Source organism: Xyrauchen texanus, chromosome 27, assembly GCF_025860055.1.
Source record: "Xyrauchen texanus isolate HMW12.3.18 chromosome 27, RBS_HiC_50CHRs, whole genome shotgun sequence".
Lineage (NCBI taxonomy): Eukaryota > Metazoa > Chordata > Actinopteri > Cypriniformes > Catostomidae > Xyrauchen > Xyrauchen texanus.
In genome coordinates this window covers 15,055,246-15,075,450 of record NC_068302.1, presented here as the reverse complement: position 1 = coordinate 15,075,450, position 20,205 = coordinate 15,055,246, and the positions used below count along the sequence as shown (strand labels likewise).

General features: G+C 38.4%; 1 protein-coding gene across 2 annotated transcripts; it reads left to right on the top strand.

Moving 5' to 3' along the window:
* Positions 1 to 4,036: 4,036 nt before the first annotated feature.
* Positions 4,037 to 7,360, top strand: LOC127621457 (uncharacterized). Of its 2 annotated transcripts, XM_052095050.1 has the most exons (5): positions 4,037 to 4,379; positions 4,584 to 5,207; positions 5,311 to 5,581; positions 5,934 to 6,070; positions 6,185 to 6,317. In XM_052095050.1, the coding sequence occupies exons 1-4, from the start codon at positions 4,149 to 4,151 to the stop codon at positions 5,966 to 5,968; spliced, it is 1,161 nt and encodes a 386-aa protein (XP_051951010.1). In that variant the 5' UTR covers positions 4,037 to 4,148; the 3' UTR covers positions 5,969 to 6,070; positions 6,185 to 6,317. The 2 variants fall into 2 exon arrangements, with proteins under 2 accessions (XP_051951010.1, XP_051951011.1); XM_052095051.1 differs by lacking the exons at positions 4,037 to 4,379; positions 4,584 to 5,207; positions 5,311 to 5,581 and adding an exon at positions 6,557 to 7,360 and having other exon boundaries at positions 5,957 to 6,070; positions 6,185 to 6,388.
* Positions 7,361 to 20,205: the final 12,845 nt, after the last annotated feature.

Genomic DNA, 20,205 nt, shown 5'->3' with positions numbered 1-20,205 from the left:
ATGCACCTGTATATAATATATTATTATTATACTTGTTGTTTCCATAACCTCATATTAACTAAGACAATAGTTTATTTGCACAAAAGGTGATTAAGATCATTAAAAACTTTGAAGAAATGCTGATATGTCACAGCACCTAAAATACACACTTTAATTATCTTGTACTTTCATGTACATTTTAACCTAATATTTGTATGTTGGTAAAAAAGTTTTCAGACATGTTATTTTGAGCCATAAAGTGCTTCTTTTAGAGCTGTCTTTAAAAAAAATCCACTCATCACATTTACAGTGGTTTTATATGATTTAAAGTTATGACAATTTTTGCACTTTTTTTTAACACAAAATGTTTAAATTGAGCCATAAAATGAAATTAATGAGCCGGTGTGTTATGGTGTGGTGTTGTGGGCCGGATTTGGTGGGCTGCTCTGGGCCAAAAGTGCATTTGCCCAATATAAGCGACCACTCAAACATAATTTCTTCAGAATTTTCTGACTGAGGGACAAGAACGTGTTGGTCGTTCCTCGAACTGCTGAAGTAGTAGTTTTGCAATATCTCGTTCCCTTCATCTCAGGGAACCGAGTTTACATAAGTAACCGGAAACGTTCCCAATCGATTCAGTTCACTTGACATTGCAATGAACACTATGGGAGTCCCATCACGCCACACTACGTAGCGTCATACCCTAAGATGTACAGTGCCAGGGTAGAAACACTTAAAACAATATGTATATGAGGTCACGGGGCGGCGACTTATTTGTCTTCAAGTGTGTATGAAAATGAATCACATGGTGAAAACCAGATGGAAATTTGGTTAGGATCTACAGTATATGAGTCATATAATACACACAGAATAATTAACCCCTTCAAAACCAGAGGTAGGGAGGGAGGTTTTATTCTATTGGAAGTGCTTGTGACTTGTAGTGGAAGTAAGCTGGATAGCAGCCTACACAGGTGGCTGTATTATAATTATAACAGGCAGCCCACCTGTAATAAGGAGCTTGGGCTCACCCACTGGGTGATGGAATAGTAAGCTCTCTAGACAGACTCACAAAGTGAGGGACGCCATGTTTAGGTTATAAAACCTTGCAAACATGTTCTGCGAAGACCATCTTGCTGCAAAGTATATATTATGTTGGGATATATATATTGTCGGACAATTGTGGGCCAAAGCATCCACTCCCAGTGGGGCTTGGGACATGGAGTACCAAAGAGGGCAGTGGGTTGTGTCCGCAAAGGCAAATAGGTTGACTTCCGCTTTGCCGAACATTTCCCTAATCCTCAGAACCATCTGAGGATGAAGTCTACATTCCCCTGCCGTCAGTCCCTGGTGCGAAAGTATGTCCGCTCCACAGTTCAGATGGTGCGGAACATATGTTGCATATGTGCCGCCCTGGAGATTTATGTACGCTACCACTGACATATTGTCTGCACAGCGCGCCCCATCCCATGTTGGATGCATCCACGGTTTCCATGGTTTCCAAACCATCCATGGTTTTCATCTGAAAACCTAACCTAGCATCACACCCTGCTGATAAAGGTTTAGAGCTGTCCATGGTGCTAGAGCAGCCAGGCATCGGCAAGTCATGATAACGAGCATGCACCCCTGATGGCAGGCGTGACTCGGTACATGGTGTTTGAGCCAGCACTGGAGAGGTCTCATGTGTAAAAGACCAAATGGTATGATGGCGGATGCTGCCGCTATAAAACCAAGCATTTTCTGAAAAGATTTCACTGGATATGCTTTCCCGAGTTTGAACTGAGACAGAGTTCGAACTGTCCCAATACCCTCAATTGTGGCCTACTTAACCACTTGTCTTGCGTATTTCTGGTGTTTGGCCACTAGTGTGCAAGTAGACATGAAGACTGCAAGGTGTGTGGATGTGTTCTATTGCACACTGAGACTTTTTATTGCATGTTGGGACACTCGTAGACTTAAAGATGTTGGTGCTGGTTGCAACAGCTGTTTTTGTCTTTTAACTCAGCTGACGACTGACTGTTATAGTAGTCTGTGACAGTTATATCATATTTAAAATAATAAATAACTGAAAAATATCCATCTTTTCATTTATTAATACACAACTGGTTGTTGGAAGTGTATAGTGCTGTAGAAAATATGAAAGGATACATTTTTATAATGTTTTTATTGTGTGAAAATAATTGTAAAAGTAAAAAAAAATGTCCCTCATTTTGATTTTCAATACTTTTCACATAAACATTTTTTTATGTTGTACTTAGATGTGAGACAAAGGCAGGCCTACATACAGTCTTTTTTCACGTCAGTTTGGGTGACTTGTGTGAATCGTGCTGATTCGAAGAGTTTTTTTTGGGGGTGTCTGTCTGATTATAATTTCACCAACAGTAATTCTGGATTGCATCCACCAAACAAGTAAATAGGAAATAAGCAAATCAAAACACGGCGCGCCAAAACATATCATGCGTAAACTAACGTTAGTGCTTGTTAGCAGATCAAATTATGGATGGCTGTAGCTACATAGAAAAAGTTGTTCGCCTATAATCATGTTCGTTTGCACGTTATGCATTTTAATATTAAATTCCTGACTTGTACAGTAATATTAAACCCTACGTTACCGATTTTCCAATGTTGTTGTTAATGCTAGATTAGGGCTAATGCTAGATAAATGCTGCATGCATGCCCATGGATTTACTATGGTTAATGTGTAAGGAATAATTGATGACAGGCCGTTGAATTATTATAAAAAATAATGCACACCCGAGGTGGTAATGCGGTCACGTTTTTTTAGAGTTAGGAATGGAGGTTTGAGCCACTGATAGCAGACTAATGATGGGGACACACTTACGACTTGCTGAAACATTTAAAGACTGACTGTTTCCATCGACTGTAGCAGGTCTTAAACACCGACTCTGAACACCGACTGAACGCGCTGAACACGCGTTTGGGCATGATCAGTCATAAGTATAAAATTACATTCATAACTGGCTTTAGAGTAAGTGTGTGCCCGGCTTTTATGCAGTTATTAATGCAGTTATTAGAGAGAGAGAGAGAGATGTTGCAATAATGAGACAGAAAAGCATGTGCGTCAATATTATTATTTATGTATTAATTCAATTCGTTTTAATTAATTCGTTCATTCTTGTTTTCTATTATTGACAGTAGATAACCTAATAAATGAAACGCACAAAGCCCTTTTAACAAGTAGGCCTATCAATAATTATTTATTTGTTATATTATCTGGAATAATTACGAAAACCCGTGCAGCAGGACTATTAATTTATTTATATATTCAGTTTAATTTTCTATTTATCATAGATAGGACTATATGCTTTATTTATTAAAATTAAACTACATGTGTCCATTGATTGTGAAGTTAGACATAGAAAATTGCAGATCAAGGGCATGGGGCTGCATGTTTTTTCTTGTTATAAATTGTATCCTATTTTCCGTTATTACAGTTAACAACGCGCAGTGATATGGAACTGTAATGCGGTCAAACCTACTTGAAACTATAGTCGTGCGTTTCCCTGAAAATAATTGCACACCTTAGAACGTTCTCAACCAATCAGAATCAAGCATTCAACAGCCCCGTAGTATAACTAGACATATTGCCCTTGACTTTGCTTACTGTTGGTTAGCTAGCAGCATTGCGTCAAGCATTACTTCTCATAACTTTTTTCTCCATATCCGTGTCCTTGATTTTCTCATAGTAACGTTTTGTTTACGCGATCCTACTAAAAAATTGTTTTGCTATTTTTAAGGAGGTCCCTTTTTAAATGTAAATTGACGCAAATAGACTGCTGACGATGATTTTTAAGTAGCGCAGGGCACTGATGGACCCAAACATTCTACATTTTATGGCAACCCCAGAATGAACGAGAAATATTGCAGCATTTAAACAAGACATTGTGGAAAGGGGCAGAGTGAACTATTTGCACTCCGTTATGATACAGTTTTACAAAAATATTCAACTATTCATTGGCAGAATGAGGGAAATTGAGGAAAGTGAGGCACTTCTTGTGCAACAGATGGATCGAGGCTGTAAAAGCAGTTGGAATTGGTCTTGGCTGAAACTTGAATCTACAATCAAGGTGCATGCAGTCAAACACACATTCATACTGTCTGACTTTTTTAAGAAAATTGAAAAAAAGGGTTGTGCTAAATGCACTCTCTGCATGAAGGAAATTAACTACAGTAACAGAGGAGTGCATGCCCTGTTTGCACACTGTCAGACATCCATACACACAAACAGAGTGACCTCAATCTTATCAACTCAAAGTGTGGCACAACTCCTCCGTAAGGAAGATCCTTTACCAGCTACTCAGAACCAGGTCTCAGCAGCAGAGAAGATCAGGGAAAGTGTTAAGCTTCCAGTGCCTATGTGTAGTCGCATTGCTAATGGAGAGGTGAGTTTGTGTGTGTGTGTGTGTGCGTGTGTGCTTGTGTGCGTGTGTGTGTGTGTGTGTGTGTGTTGAAGACTAGTTAAACAAAAATAATTTTTGTGGAAATGAGTACATAATGAGGACAAAGCAAATGGTGATTAGTTTAAAATTAGTTTAAACTGAATCACTAAATGAGTAATTTATGTATTTTCTTTCTCTATTTACTAGGCAATGGTCCTGGCAGTTATTGCTGAGCACTCTCTACCTTTGACAATGGCACCTGTGTTGGTGGAGTTCAGCCAGTGTCTAGCTGCAGACAAGGCAGCCCTTAGCCAAATTAAACTGTCCCGCACTGCAGCTTCTTACAAAATGGTGTATGGTATGGGCCGTACATTTGCAGAGAAAACATTCTCTAACTTACAACGATACCCCTTCTCTCTGAATGTGGATGAGAGTACCTCCAGTAGTTATAAGAAGGTCCTTTCTATGCTTGTCAGCTACTTTAACGAAGAGCTAAATGATGTTGTGGTTGAACACCTGGGCTCCCTTGAAGTTGTAAAAGTCAGTTCAGCCAGTTTGGAGAGGTTGATGTGTGACTTTTTTCAGAAAAAGGACATTCCTTGGTCGAACCTTATCAGCATAATGCTAGACTCATGCAACGTGATGCGCGGGAGCAAATCAGGGCTGGAGACAAGGATCCGAGAGAGGCATTGTCCCACTCTGCTTGATGTGGATGGTGACTCTTGCCATCATGTCAACAACGCTGCAAAGAGATTTGCAGAACCTTTTGAAAACTACTTGGAGCAGCTCTTTGCAGACATCCACACAGACCATCAATGGGCATCAGATCAGGTATCTGAACATGCATTTAATGTTTTATGAAAAATCAGTTTCTAACTAGTTTATTAACTGTTTTGAGTGTTGCTAGTAATGTAACATATGTTATGACTTGCAGTTGGCTTACCTGAAAGAAATAGCAGAGTTCCTGGACATACCTGCCACCAATCCCCAGCGATTTGTCTCCCATCGCTGGTTGTCAGCTTATGATGTAGGGATCAACACTAAAAGAATGTTACCTGTGTTCAGAGTGCTCTACTTTGGATTTATGGGAAAGCAGGACCAAGAACTGTACAATGAAATATTACAGGACCTGTACAGAGATCATAGTGTGAGTGACAAGGCTCAGCGAAGGGTTGAATTTATTCACCAGGATCTCTGCAAGAAGGGTATGTTTGTGTATGTATGTATATATTGTAAAAGATTGTTATATGGTCAAGAAGGAACTAAAATCCTACTACTGAATCTTAGTATTTAGTAGTAAACATGCTGTATGTGTCTGTCTATGTGAGAGACAGATGAATAAAATGTGTTGTACATCTATACCTACTGTTTTATGGTTATGATTTAGCAGACACTTTTGTCCCAAGTAAATTGTTATTATTATATCTTATTAGCCTAAGAAGTACTCCTACTGTTACAATCTTTGCAACATTTTATGTATACCATTGGTATTGCAAAACTTCAAATCTGCACTGTTATCTATATATTGTATCTTTGTTTTTTGATTTCTTTTTGAAGGAATGACTGATTTGGGGAAGAAAAGGAAGGCCTGAATTGTAAAGAAGATTTGGGTGGAAAACCAAAAAGTGGACCTGAATCTTAGTGTGTACCTTAGTGTCCTCCCAATTTTGAAGGAATACGTGATGGTCTTTCAAGTGAGTATTTTTCTATACAGTATATGCAACTCAACAGAATAAAATGATTCTGATGTCTATTAAAAAACAACAGCAAGTTCAGTTATAAAAATGTGATTTTTATGTTCATTGAAGGGAAGTAAAACCTTGGTTTACAAGCTTCATGACAAGCAACTTGAAGTGTTCATCAACTTTCTTGCCTGCTTCATCAAGCCCGAGCATCTGAAGATGTCGCCAAACAAATTGCTAGAATTGGACTTGGCCAATAACACACTTCACTCCCAGATTTACGTTGGGAAAGTCGCAGAAGACCTGATTGCAGCCCATCCAAAGCATCCGGTTAGTATTTTAAATAAAGTTTACTACTTATTTTAATTTTCTTTCCATTTTATCATTAGCGGTTCAGAACAGGGGAAACAGTATTGAGAAACTTGCCATTGTGCTGCAGCCATGAAACCTGAGTATGAACTCAGGATAAACATGTTTTTTGTATGTTATGTGTTGCAGATAATCATGGATTTTATTGGGAAGGTGACCAAGGTATACACAGCTTGTGGCAAGTACATGCAGAACAAACTACCTCTCAAAAGTAAGACCCTACAGGCCTTGTCCTCCATTGATCCTGTGGTAAGAGGCCATTCCCAGGCTGTTCTTCAGCTGAAAGAGTTGGCTAGGATCATGAAACATTTAGTGCCCCTAGAAAGTGACATCACAAAGGAGATCATTAGGTACAATGTGGACCCTAATATGGCCAAGTATGAAGATGGAGATGACATTGTGAAGTGGTGGGCCCATGTCATGAGTTTGGGGAAGTATCCAGCTCTCAGCCTGGTTATCAGAGGTGCCCTCTCCATCTTCCATGGGCCACTGGTAGACTCCTCCTTTAGTCTCATGGGAGATGTGATTGACGCTAAAAGATCTAACATGAAGATCTCCCCCTTTGATGCAGTGCAGACTGTGAAATATGTCCTGAGGTCTAGGGGCAAGACTGGCATTGGCATGTTCAAAAGAGATGACATCAACATGGGGCCAATTGATAAAACTCTCTGCCGGAACATTAGGGCTGCAGGGAGAAGGGACAAGACCGACAGAGAGAAGAGGATGGAGGCAAAGCAGAAGAGGCAGGCGGAGTATGGCTGCAGTGCTACATGTGAAAGTGCCGAGAAGGCCAAGACCACCGCTCTGGCCAAAGAGAGGCAGACACATCTCAAACATGTTGAAAAGAAAATGAATGCAGCCAGACGGAAGGCCCTGGATACATTGCAAGAGGTGGCCAGGAAGAAGAGGAAGGAGGTGTAAAGCAAGAAGAATAAGTGCTAGATAGTTAAATAAGAGTTTATTGTTCAGAATTAAAAAATTAAATTGAAATTCCAAATTTGTGTCGGTGTATTTGATTTTCAGTATTTCATAATACTCTATGTGCCTATAGGGGTGGGCCGGGGATGTTAGGGGTTGGTGGCAATGTAAGTATCTGGATATTTTCCGCGGGGCAAGAGTGCTTCGATTACCTCTCTCTTTTTTGACCATACATGTGTTTGCATCCCTGTACATACAGTCATACAGCCTGATAACAACAACTGTGCCAAAATCAAACAAAGGGAGTCCAAAACAGACTTTATACCTATGTGTGAAATTCTGAAGGTTCGAACCCTCAACTCTGATTGGATAAGGTGCACAACAGAATGCGTCCCTCAACCATGACATTATCAGGAGTGTAAAAACCACAGAGACCTTTCTGGGCGTTGCTTCCAGCGACAGTATGCACTGTGACTAGTTGCAGCTCTGCTGCTCCCAAGTGAAGCCTCGTTGCCCCAGGAAGTAACGTTCGTACATGAAACTTTGGCCACACAATCTCCATCTCGCTGGATGAGTTGAGATTTCTCCGTTTTCCACCGAACATTCTAATGGATCCAAAGGAGACAGCCAAGCAATCCGCGTCGTCACCCTTTTGCCTACAGAAGTGAAGAAAGAAGATTTCGCTTCCTTCTTCAACCGAGTCGACTTCGGCTGGTTTTCTCCGCCAACCCACCGAGAATCAGCTGCCATACGGTCCGCCGACAGAGCAAGGAAATGGCCTCCCGCTATCACCCGAGCTTCGAGGAACGACAAACAAACACACATTCTACCCGTGTCCTCACGTGACTCAAGTAAGAGGTTTACGTCTGGGCAGAGATAGATTATTATAGTGTGTTATTCTTGTGTTTCAAGGTTATTGATTGTACAGTTTACGGACTGCCGAGTCCACTCATTGCTGCTAATAATACTCAAGGTATTACTGTAACGTACTGTTACCATGAATGAGTTGCCTTCTCTTCCACGATCGCTAAAAAAGGCTTCCGTGCCATCACTCTGTCATCTCTCTCTTGTACTAACATCACACACACACTCAACCCCTCACAAACATACCCGCACACACATTTGGCGAACAGATAACTTGTCGATAGAGTCTAGCTTTGTCCCTAAGTTATCGTATCAGTGTAGACAAGCGTTAAATGGGCAGATGCCATTAACCAGTCTCTATCCCCACATTTGCAGCCACCTTCTCTGGATGGAAAACTCATGTGACATACTCTCCACGAGAGCCACGTTCACCAATTTGTGGGCTCCACTCCTTACACACACACACACAAACACCCATTCACACACACATATCTTCCTCTTATGTATTATAGGCTTATTTGTTACCATATCTAATCATATTACTGTTTAGTTTGTAGTTGGATGTCGGAGGTTTTTTGAATGCATTGTATTGATTATTCATTTATCTTACTGCATGAATAAATATTGTTATACTTTAAAGAGAGGTTTTTTGGTATTGTTCTGTATGCACCTGTGTCAAGGGCTGACAGGGGATGTCAATGCTCGGATTCAAGCCTTCATTGTTCCTCTTTTGAATGTCTATGTTCTTCAGACGTCGATTTTCCTAAAAGAACAATCCTATAATGAGACTGCTATACTACCTGGTTATTAGTCCCTGATTCCAGGGTGGTGGATCCTTAATCAATATTCCTTATTAATATTGTATTTATTTTGATAATTGATAATTATTTTTGATAATAATTAATATTCTATTGATTTTGATAACTGATGGTTATCTTTGATGATTGTTGATTTAAAGTATTAAAAAGCTAATGTTGATTCTAATCAATGTCTATTTGATTTTTATCATTAATAATTATCTTTGATAATTATACAATGCTTTGGCTTGTCATTTATATAAGACGACCAAAGACTGCTTTACGCAACTTGAAACTTAAAACGTATATTTTAAATACATAAAGATGAGAAATACGCTCGAGGAAGCAACCACTCAAGGTAAAGCTCCTCAACCGCCCGTGCAATGATGCAGAGTAACTCATATCACCAGTGCATGCTCCTCACCTTCGCTGGGGGGAAGGGCTGCAACATCCTCCATGGAACATTTGCCATTATCATCATCAGTCATGCCACATACAACAACACTGTGCTCATTCATAGAGTGCCAGAGGTTGTCACATGTGTACTGCACTTGCAAAGACGCTGTGTGGGAAAATGGAGGGGCTCATTGGACTTGCACAGGTCCTTCCATCTCTACTTTGTGGCTCCGCTGTGCTTCCACATGGGGGGGGGTGTCTAAAGGGAATCCCTTCCACAGATGGGTGTCCGTCGAAGGTGAAGTGAGAGCTGATCTAGATGCATAGTCCAGATGAGATGATGTCGGTCTTGAAGGAGAACAATTCTGAAGAAATTAAGCTTGAGCGCCCTCTTATATTGGGCAAATGAGCACCTAAAGGGACGGTGCTCAAACATCATTGACAATCGTAAGATTGGTGTTATGATACAAGGGCTACAACTAGGTTGTGGAAAAGGAATTTCCCCATCGTGTTCAATTCAATGTCAAGTGAACTGAATCAATAGGGAACTATTTTTTTATTGTGGAGTTGCCCTCCTGTGGCAAACCTCTACTAACACATTAGATGCCGAACCAGACTGCTGGTTAAAGGTGCACTCAGTAACTTTTTTCTTTGTGTCATCTTGGACTTAAACTGACACCTAGTAGCTTGGATGCAGCATAATTTCAAATCAATAGTTTTCAGTTTCAGATGCCAAGGTAGAAATTTAGTAATCACAGTCAGCCATGATTACTTTAATCAATGAGTAAAAGTGTCAAATAGCAGGGCGGTTACTGAGATTAAGCGAGGAATATTCGGCTGGTCATGTGATTCTGACATGGCAGCCCCCATGTGCAGACCCTCTCCATGTAGATTAAAACAGCTTTTATAAGTAACATCCTGTTTTTCCCAGGGCAGTCCCTTTTTAAGTGTCCCGACTTATTCTGAAAAAATTGTGTTTTGTCACGTATTTCCCCTCACCTAAAATTTCACTTTTGCCTATGGGGCTTTCACAGTCAAGTGAGTATTCTAATCAAAGGTAGCCAAGGATAAGACTTGAAAAATCACACTGTGTTATTTCAAGTACATGATTGGATTAAACTATCCAATCACAATCCCCTATCAATAGACATCAAGTTAGTGAACTGATTGAAGAGTTCGTTTGAAAGAGCACACAGATATAATTGTGGCAGGGAAAATGTCATGGAAGCATGCATGCACATTTAATGAGGATCTTCAAAAAGAGTTTACATTTCTAAAAAAAAAGGAGTCACAGACAGCTTCGTTAAGTGAGGTGTGAGATTTTTGGAGCTCGCTTTTCCATTGCCCGTGGATGCCGCACCGAAATTAAGCAGCATTTTCATACAAAAAAGCATGTGGATGCTGCTTAAAGTAAGTGTGCCACACCAAGTGTTAGCAATTTTTTTGTGAAGCAAAGTTCAGAATCTGACAAGGTGCATGTAAGTGAAGGACTTTTTGCATGTCATTCTATTGTGCACGGCCATAGCTTTGCATTTCTGACCTGAAAAAGGTCTTGCAGGCAGGCTGGAGGAATCATTCATACCCTCTGACATTAAAAAGCAGTTGGATGCCCTGGTTGAAGCTGGTGACATCCGAGTGGATGATTTCTTTTGTGCAGTGAGAAAATTTTATTCAGCATTGGTGGATTACCTCCAAAATTGGAGCCACTCATTTGAGAACACAGAAAAACTTGACCCTACTGAGGGACATCCCAGAGTGGAAATACATCCCGAGCAGCCTCGAACACTTCTACACCAGAATCCTCTCAGTTTGATTGACGTAACCAAGCTCTTTGATGAGTGGGCATGCGCAAAAAAACATTGTCATTCGTCGCATTACTGAGTGGAACATGAACAAGATGGCCTCATCAGAGAGATGGACAGACATTTTCTATGAGCCATCAACTTCGGAGTCTTAGCCTAGGTCATGGAGTTTGTTTTATGCCTGCCTGGGACATCTGCATCTGTGGAGAGTGCGTGCTCATTAATTAATGCAGCATGGACACCGGATAAATCTTGTCTCAGTGTAACAGTCATGAAGGTCTTAATTTTGGACTGCACTGCTCTGCATTTTACTATAAACTCATGAAAGACAAGTGCACATTGAGAAACATTGCTGCCAGCAAAAAAGTACAAGGTGACAACCATTACTACTTTGCATTGATCTGCGCCTAGGTAAGGATACATCAATTTCATTTTTGCTGGGATGGGGCGGTCCCGTTTTCCACAAGCAGGAATCTGGTCACCCTATTTGTAAAGTTACTGAGTCTTCATTTTAATGTGAGTGGTTATGATTTCCTACATACATAACAAAATTGCAATTGATATCTTTAGGAGTCACATTTTTCTCATGAGGAAAAAATTACTGAGTGAACCTTTAACATTGATATCTTATCAATAACTAAACTGGCTGAATTATAGACCATACAAATTTATTTCTGCAAAACCAGGGCTCTTCCTAGAGCACTCCACCGATCTGGGATTTAAGCAGAGCGGCCGAGATGGAAGCCTCTCCCAAAAAAGCACCTAAAGACTCAGACTGGTCCAGAGGTCTCCTTCCAGCAGGACAATGACCCTAAGCACACAGCCAAGACAACGCAAGAGTGGCTTAGGGACAACTATGTGAATGTCCTTGAGTGGCCCATCCAGAGCCCAGACTTGAACCCAACATCTCTGGAGAGTCCAGAAAATGGCTGTCCACCGATGGTCCCCATCCAACCTGACAGAGTTTGAGAGTATCTGCACAGAAGAATGGCAAGAAAATCCCCAAATCCAGGTGTGCTAAGCTTCTTGCATCATACCCCAAAAGACTTGAGGCCAAAGGTTCTTCAACTACTGAATTAAGGGTCTAAATACATATGTCAATGTAATATTTCAGTTTTTTTCTTTTCAGTATATAAAGCTATCAAAAATCTGGTTCTTGCTTTGTCATTATGGGTTATGGGGTGTAGATTGATGTGAAAAATATAATAATTTAAAGCATTTTAGCATAAGGCTGCAACATAACAAAGTGTGAAAAAATGAAGGGGTCTGAATTCTTTATGAATCCACTGTAAGATTAACATACATTTTAGGAGTTTCCCCTCTAGAAAGAGAACACTTTTAATAATCTATCCACATTATAAAACCGTGAATAACTTGTAAGTTAATAACAGGTCTAAATTCTTATATTGGCTGAAAAATAGAAGTCTATAGTATTGTTATGTGAACCAAGTTTCAAAAGGGTCATTCACTCTCTCTCTCTCTCTCTCTCTGTCTCTCGCTCTCTCTCTTCCTCTGTCCCTTGATAATTCTTTATGTCTCACACAACACTTTATCTTTCTATTTTTCTCACTCTCGCCTTGTGCCATTTTGGGCATTTAAATGTACTGCATACAGTAATATATGTATGTGTGTGGCTTTTGGATCAAATACCCGAGTGTTTGGTTTGCTTGCATGAATTCTTGTATGAACTTCAACAACAGCGTCACTTGTTGCACATTCATTTAAAGTTAAGTGTGCCCTCTAGTGGTAGAGATTATACAGTACGTTGAGAAATGTCGCATTGAAACCTGCCATTAAACAGCTTATACGCATTTCAGCTACATTTGAACGGTAAAACAATTATGAAACCTAAAACAATTCATTAAATAGCTAAATGTAAAAGGAGATGTTCAAAAATATCAAGCCGTTGTTTTGGAAAACAAATATTTTAATGAATAAATGTATGACATTTAACTTTGCTTAAATTTGCTCCAACCTGACACTTGTGAAAAACCCTTGACTTGAGACCACAGTTCACCCTTTCAGTTAAAATCTACCTTCATTATTGATCCTTGCCTGAATATATGCTAGTGTGATATTGTGATCACTTGAATACCCACCACTTATAGCAGAAAATAGGAAGATATTGTAATTTTAGATTAGAGGCAGGTCTGGTCCGTGGATTTGTGGGGCCCTAGGCAAAATCATGAAAATGGGCTCCCTGGTGTGAAAATTCTCATAACTTTAAAACATCGAACATAGAACCACTGCAAACAGGATGAGATGTTTGTTTTTTTAATAGAAATCACTAAAAAAGAATACCAATAGCTTTTGTTCCCAACATGAAGATAAACTCTGCATGCATGCATAAGGGAAAAGTGTATTTTAGGTGGTGTGACAAGTCACCATTTTATCGCCTTATTTTGATCTTATTTTTCTAGAAGTACAAATGAACCAATGTCTCAATTAATATGAAGTCATGGAAACTGCTTACTGGGAAACATTTTAATAAGGTTTGCATTAGGTATCATTACAATGTATAATACAATTTTTCAGCATTTATTCATCTTGTCAATTTATAAAAATACAATTGTTTTTTGTTTGCTCATATTAGTTCATATTGTCTTAACTAATTTAACTTTAAAATGAGTAATTAACATTAACCAAGATTATAAAGTATTGTTTATTGTTAGTTCATGTTAACAAATACAACCATTAAAGTGACAAAATAATAATAATAATAATTTTAGATAGTTTTAATAGTATAGGACACGGCTGACAATGCTTGAACTTCCCACATAACTATGTGTAAATGTTTGTTTAGAGCAACAAAATCAATGAAAACAATAAGTTGGCCAGAATGTGTGCAGAAGTGAATAGAAGTTAAAACGTCAGGGAAAATCAGGTAACTACAGCAATAAAATTACAGATTTTAAATAGGGCCTATAAACACAACACCTCAAAATATACATTTGTAAACAAATGTACAGGATAAACACATCCCTCTTAGAGAGCAGAGATCTTTGCAGATAGAATGGTTTGGTTATTTTCCAGATTAATTGCTCATATGTTCACTCTATGTGAGGTTTTTTGCATCTTTATATCGACAGCGTCTGAATTCCTTCCTCAGCAGATTATTCTTGAGAAAACATGAAAAGCTCTAATGATTTGACAAGCACTGTTTCTGCTATCCTTTATACAAAAGAAGCCTCAAAGTCTTACAGTAAATAGCCACAAAGCAATATTTTTCATAACTTATTTTCTGTGTTTCTGTCAGGCGTGCCCATTAGTCAGCAAGGTGCAAACTGTGTCTAATAGAAATGTTATAAGAAGCTGCGCTCCAGTTCCCAGCAACGCTTTGAGTTACGAATAAGTTATGCAGATTAGTGTGTATGCTTATCTTTACTTCTTGACCATATAGATACACTTATTGTATTAATTGTAACTTTCAGTTATTTGTCTTTTTGTGATTATTCAGTGCTCATTTTATACTTAATACAGTATATTGTTTTTAGTTTTCACCATCATTGTGATTTGTATGGTAAATGATCATGTCCACGCATGTTGCACAATCTCTTTGAGTGTATGCGCGTTAGAAACTATTGAATTGCTGAGAATTACAAACAAAATGTCATCAATGTTTTTGAATCTTATGACTCTTTTGCACTTATTTGCATGGCCCCCCCAGGCACGTCAGGCCCTAGGCGGCCCGACGGTACCACCTGGAGGATGGGCCGGCCCTGTTTAGAAGACAGAATTTACAAAGGTTATTCTAATCTAAGAGTGTATTGAACTAAGTGCTTGAAATCAACATACAAAACCACTGCTTGGGAAACACATATGTAGCCAATAATAGGGGTTTTGACTCAAAATCTTAAATGGTTAGGCCTAGATCACACAAAAATGAAAATTCTCTCTTCATTTACTAACCCTCATGCCAGCCACAATTTTTTAGAAGAATATCTCAGCTCTGTAGGTCTATACAATGAAAGTAAATGGTGATCAGACATTTGAAGCCCCAGAAAGGAGATAAAATCAGCATAAACATATAAGACTCCAGGGGTTTGATCCAAGTCTTCTGAAGCAATCGAGTTGGATTTAAGTGAAAACAAATTATAAGTCCTTTTTTCCTATTACTCTTGAAAGCAGTCTCCTTGGCGATCATTATTTCAAGCTCGATTAAACTTCCTATCTAGCGCACTGCATATGTGTCAAGCACTAGGAAGTGTAATCGAGCTTGCAATCGTGATCGTGGCTAGAGACTCCAATGGCGAGATGCCTGGTGAAAAATGTGTTATATTTTGGTTTGTTCTCACCCAAAACAACTGGATTACTTCAGAAGACATTGATTAAACCAATGGAGTTATATGGATTATGTTTATGATAACTTTATCTCCATTTTGGAGCTTCAAAGGCCTGATCGCCATTTACTTGCATTGTATAGACCTACAGAGCTGAGATATTCTTCTAAAAAATTGTGGATGGCATGAGAGTTAGTAAATGAAGAGAGAATTTTCATTTTTATGGATGCACTATCCCTTTAAAGTTACATACGAATGACCCTTGTACTCTGTCTTTATCCAACATGTAAAATATTATAAACAGTATAGGGTACACTACACTAGAGAACACCAGGCTAGTTGTCATACTGGAAATTTGTCACAACACTGTGCAGTTACTGCAGCACATACAAATCCTCCTCTGTACACTACCATGTGATTAAGTATTCTGGGGAGGTTGAGTAATCCTGTAGTGATAGGGTCACATGTTGAGGTGTTTAGGTGTGTGTGTGTGAGTGTGTACTGAATGGGGGACAGGGAGAGATTAACAATGGCTGGCACTAATTAAATACTTAAGACTTAGCCATAAGTAGTGAACATGCTGACTAAAACCTCAGCAACACTTTGAGACTTCATGAAAAATAAAATAGCAGCTCAAAGACTTTGAAAATCAGATCCCAAACTAAATAAATAAATTGTTTCATTTTATGTTATCCAAATCTATGTGGGTGGGAGAATAATTCCTAAAATGTACAGTATTTCCTTCTTTCTTTCAGGTGTTACAGTCACCTTGAGAAACTACCTGTTATTTTCTTTGTCTCAAATGTTGCCGTAGTTTTAAACAGAAAATCTTTTCAGTTTGTGGAAATGTTTATTGTTGAATAGGGTAGGGGTAAATGTAGCTTACAGGTGGTGAGCTGTAGTTTCTTTTCAAAGAGGGTGTTACTGTGGGAGCTTCTAGAAACTATTTAATTGTTTACCAGCTGAACTAGGCTGAAATTTAAGTGTTATTGAGGGTACATGTTGCATAATGATCATTTATATATAAATGTACACGTAATGCAATGTTATGTTTACACCAACAAAACCAAAATTAAATTAGTTTGATGGTTTCTTACACATTCATTCCACTAAAATTCTTGCTCAAATGAAATTCTGTGTCTGTGCCCACAAAAGGGATAACTCAGGCATGATCATTTGCCTTGAATTGATATGTCAGTTTATATTTGCATTTAAGATAAAATGCAATAAAAATATATTTTGTGTTGAAGTAAATATAACAGAAATGATTAAGTACATTCTACATTGAATAAATTAGTTTAGGCATGAACTTTATAATATTAAGTAAATTCTGCATTTGCACTCAATTCAAACATGAAACAATGTGTGCTTTAGCTTCTAAGTAAATATGATTTATGTCTGTTTGCTATCCCTACAGTGCATAATCATCTAACAATCCTAAGGTAGAAAACCTTTGTTATTTTTATTGGCTAATTTAAGTAAATGTTACATGTAATTGTAAATTGACTTAACTTTTCGATGCTGGTCTTCCCAGCGTGCTTGAACATTTAATGAACTTGCATAGTGTTACTGTTTGCAAGTTGATTTACACCATTTTTATTGTTGATTGTGTTGTTACATTCAGGAACTTCTTGCTTTATTAAGTCTGAAGATTGTTTTCTACTCAAAATTACCTGTTTATCATACTAGACTACATAGTCTATTACATACATAAATATGGTCTGTTAAAATGACCAACAATTTCTGTGTGGAAATTGTTTCCTAGTTTTTTTTTTTAAGTAAACCCCACTCCAAAAAAATATCAACTTACACAAAGTATATTGCGGAATAAAATTACAATGACATGCATTGACATTTGTGCACAGAATTGATCCAACCATATGTAAGCAGTGAGGATTAAATCCACAATGTTGGTACCATATGTTTATGTTCCTCTCTAATTACATTTGTCTATTGTAGGTCCCTAAGTGTGTGAATTAGATAGCATGAGTAGCAGGAGTGGGGCAGACAAATCAGGCACATAAATTCAGGAAGCCAAGCACCGCTTACCCACAATCCTATTATGATATATAAATCTCCAGAAGACCTGGCTAGTTGTAGAGAGCCACTTGGCAATGTGCAGTGGCCTTTTACCACCTCTCATACATGTAAAATTAGGCCATACAAGAAAATAAATCTGTATTGATTTTAAAGTGCCTCCCAATACCACCTGCTCAAACGGCACTCTAAGTGAGCATTGATGTCTTTCTCACTTAAGAGTATAAGAATATGGAGTATTTTAAAAGATTAGTGAACTAATGTCTGTTACATGGAGAACTAAACCCACAGGGGGGGAAACTGAACTAAGCAAGTGCTCCGATAAACAGTTTTCTGGTTTCCTATAATACAAGTAGAAATAATGTCTATTAAGCTTGTAATAATCACTTAGCTGTATACCTCTTTCTGAAATTGTTGTTTTAGTGATGCAGATATACTGCCCTGATATGAACAGCCCCTAGAGAGTACATCAGAATGTAACTGTTTCTACCAGAGCCGTTTTCATCAACAGGTGTCAGAGAAAAAGAACAAGGCATTTGGGAATATGCAATTCAGTGCCCATTCTGCTTTAAAACTTTTGAAAAATTAAACATACTTTTATAAGTTTCTTTATGTTTCATCATTAAAGGAACATGTTAAATATGTTATAAGTCATATACAGTTCAAGCTAAATTACTTTAAAAAAAAATTCAGAGGTCCTTTCTGTTGAATGGACTGTGTCAGGGTGGATAGTAACAGGCTAGTCATTCAGTGGAAAATAAATTAGCCACTACATAGTCTGTGAATGATATCTAAATATATGAAATGATATTTTAAAATGACATTAATTTCCCCTATCTTCCCTTTGCAAAGTGGACCGTCCACTGTGGATGTGCTATGGTTGATCACATATGACTAACCTGGCAAAATAAAGGAAAACATAAAGAAGAAAAAATAGCCAGAAGATTTACACACTTCAAATAACTCTAACATTATTTTGATGAATGGCTGAGATCACCTCCAGTGTGTGATGTAATTTCATGTAATATATTTTGAATTAAAGGTCACAGTATCATGACATAATGGGGAGGACAATAAGTCAAGGGGAAAAACAAACAAACTCCACTTTGAGTGTTAAAATTGCACATTTACCACAAATGAATCCAACGAAATATAGAAATGCGATGATTTAGCACTTATTGTTGTTCAGATGTTTGAATGATGTTATGCTTTGGGGACATCAGGACATGACATAGTTGCAATAAACTAAAATTATTTTAATTACTTATAATGTGACTTTTAAACGTACAACAGTGTGTGTAAAGACCAGTATTGTTCGTCACCAGCTTATGTTGTCTTTTGGGTGCTGGTCCCCAGAGAGGGATGCTGGTGTGCTGGTGTTCCCACCAGGTTTTTAAGCTTGTGTAGATTTTGGTGATGAGTCTGGTGCGACTCCACAAACAAACAAGGTGCATGGACAGCTAGCTTAACCAGCTTTTTCAGAAACACTTTGCTGGTAAACCAGCTTCACAAGCTAGTGAAAAGCATGGCTGTACTGGTCTACCAGCTAGACCAGCACCAAACCAGCATAAACCAGCCTAGACCAGCATGGAAATTGAATGCTGGTTAAGATGGACTATTTGTAACAGGGTGTCACATTATAAATAGGCATTATTATTTTGAACATGCTTATTAAAATTGCAATCGGTTGAAATAAAACATAATAAATACCATAACTAGTACTGGGGCTTAAAAGGCACCAAATTGTTGACCCAAAAAACTGGTTGGCTTTAGTATTGAAAATACTAAACTTGTCCAATGTATGGTCACGGGTAGTGCTGGAGCCTATCCCAGCTGTCTCAGGCTGAAGGCAGAGAAACACACCAGACAGGTGGCCAGTCCATTAAAGGACAACACACACAGACCAATGGGCAGTTTAGGGTCTCCAATTAACTTAACCTGCATGTCTTTTGAACTGTGGGGGAAACAAGATCACCCAGAGGAAACCCACACGAACATGGGGAGAACATGCAAACTCCACACAGAAAGGCCCAGTTGAGCTGCGACTTGAACTCTGGACCTTCTTGATGTGAGGCAACAGTGCTACCCACTGAGCAAATGGATTGTTCACTCAATGTGATTTTTACAGCTTGCTCATTTAACTTATTTAAAATAAGCTAATGCAACACAATTCTTTAGCATTGGGTCTCAACTTAATTTAATTGTGCACAATCCATCTATGTTCACTTAATTCAGTTGTGTTGGGACTATGTGTTGCATCAATTATTGCTGAAACCAGGCAGAGGATTTTCAGTCCCCAGCATGCTTTGCCAGACTACTGAACTTGGAATCTGATTGAGAAACACCCCTACATTTTTAAATTAAGTGTTATTTTAATGTATTTATATGTAAAGTGAAACAAGTAGCCTAGGAGACTTTTTATTGTTGTTTCTGTAGGTTACTATTGTTGAGAAGAGTGGAGCTAATGGTTAGTTCGAGGTTGGGTACATTATTAAAGGGGTCATGACATGAGAAACCAAATTTGCCTTGATCTTTTGGTATATAAGAGGTCTTTGTATCATTAAAACGTCCTGCAAGTTTAATATTTTAAGACGTCCTCCCCATTCTAAACAAATCATTTATTTAATCAAGCTCAAAATACAGCTCGTTCTGGATTCATGGTTAGAAGTGACGTGTCGGTTAGA

What these genes read in the sequence shown, in the direction of transcription:
- LOC127621457 (XM_052095050.1), top strand. Translation starts at nt 4,149, where the DNA reads ATGAAGGAAATTAACTACAGTAACAGAGGAGTGCATGCCCTGTTTGCA. An exon ending in ATCAATGGGCATCAGATCAG is followed by an intron (nt 5,208 to 5,310) that starts GTATCTGAACAT and finishes TATGACTTGCAG; the next exon opens with TTGGCTTACCTGAAAGAAAT. An exon ending in CCAGGATCTCTGCAAGAAGG is followed by an intron (nt 5,582 to 5,933) that starts GTATGTTTGTGT and finishes TTCTTTTTGAAG; the next exon opens with GAATGACTGATTTGGGGAAG.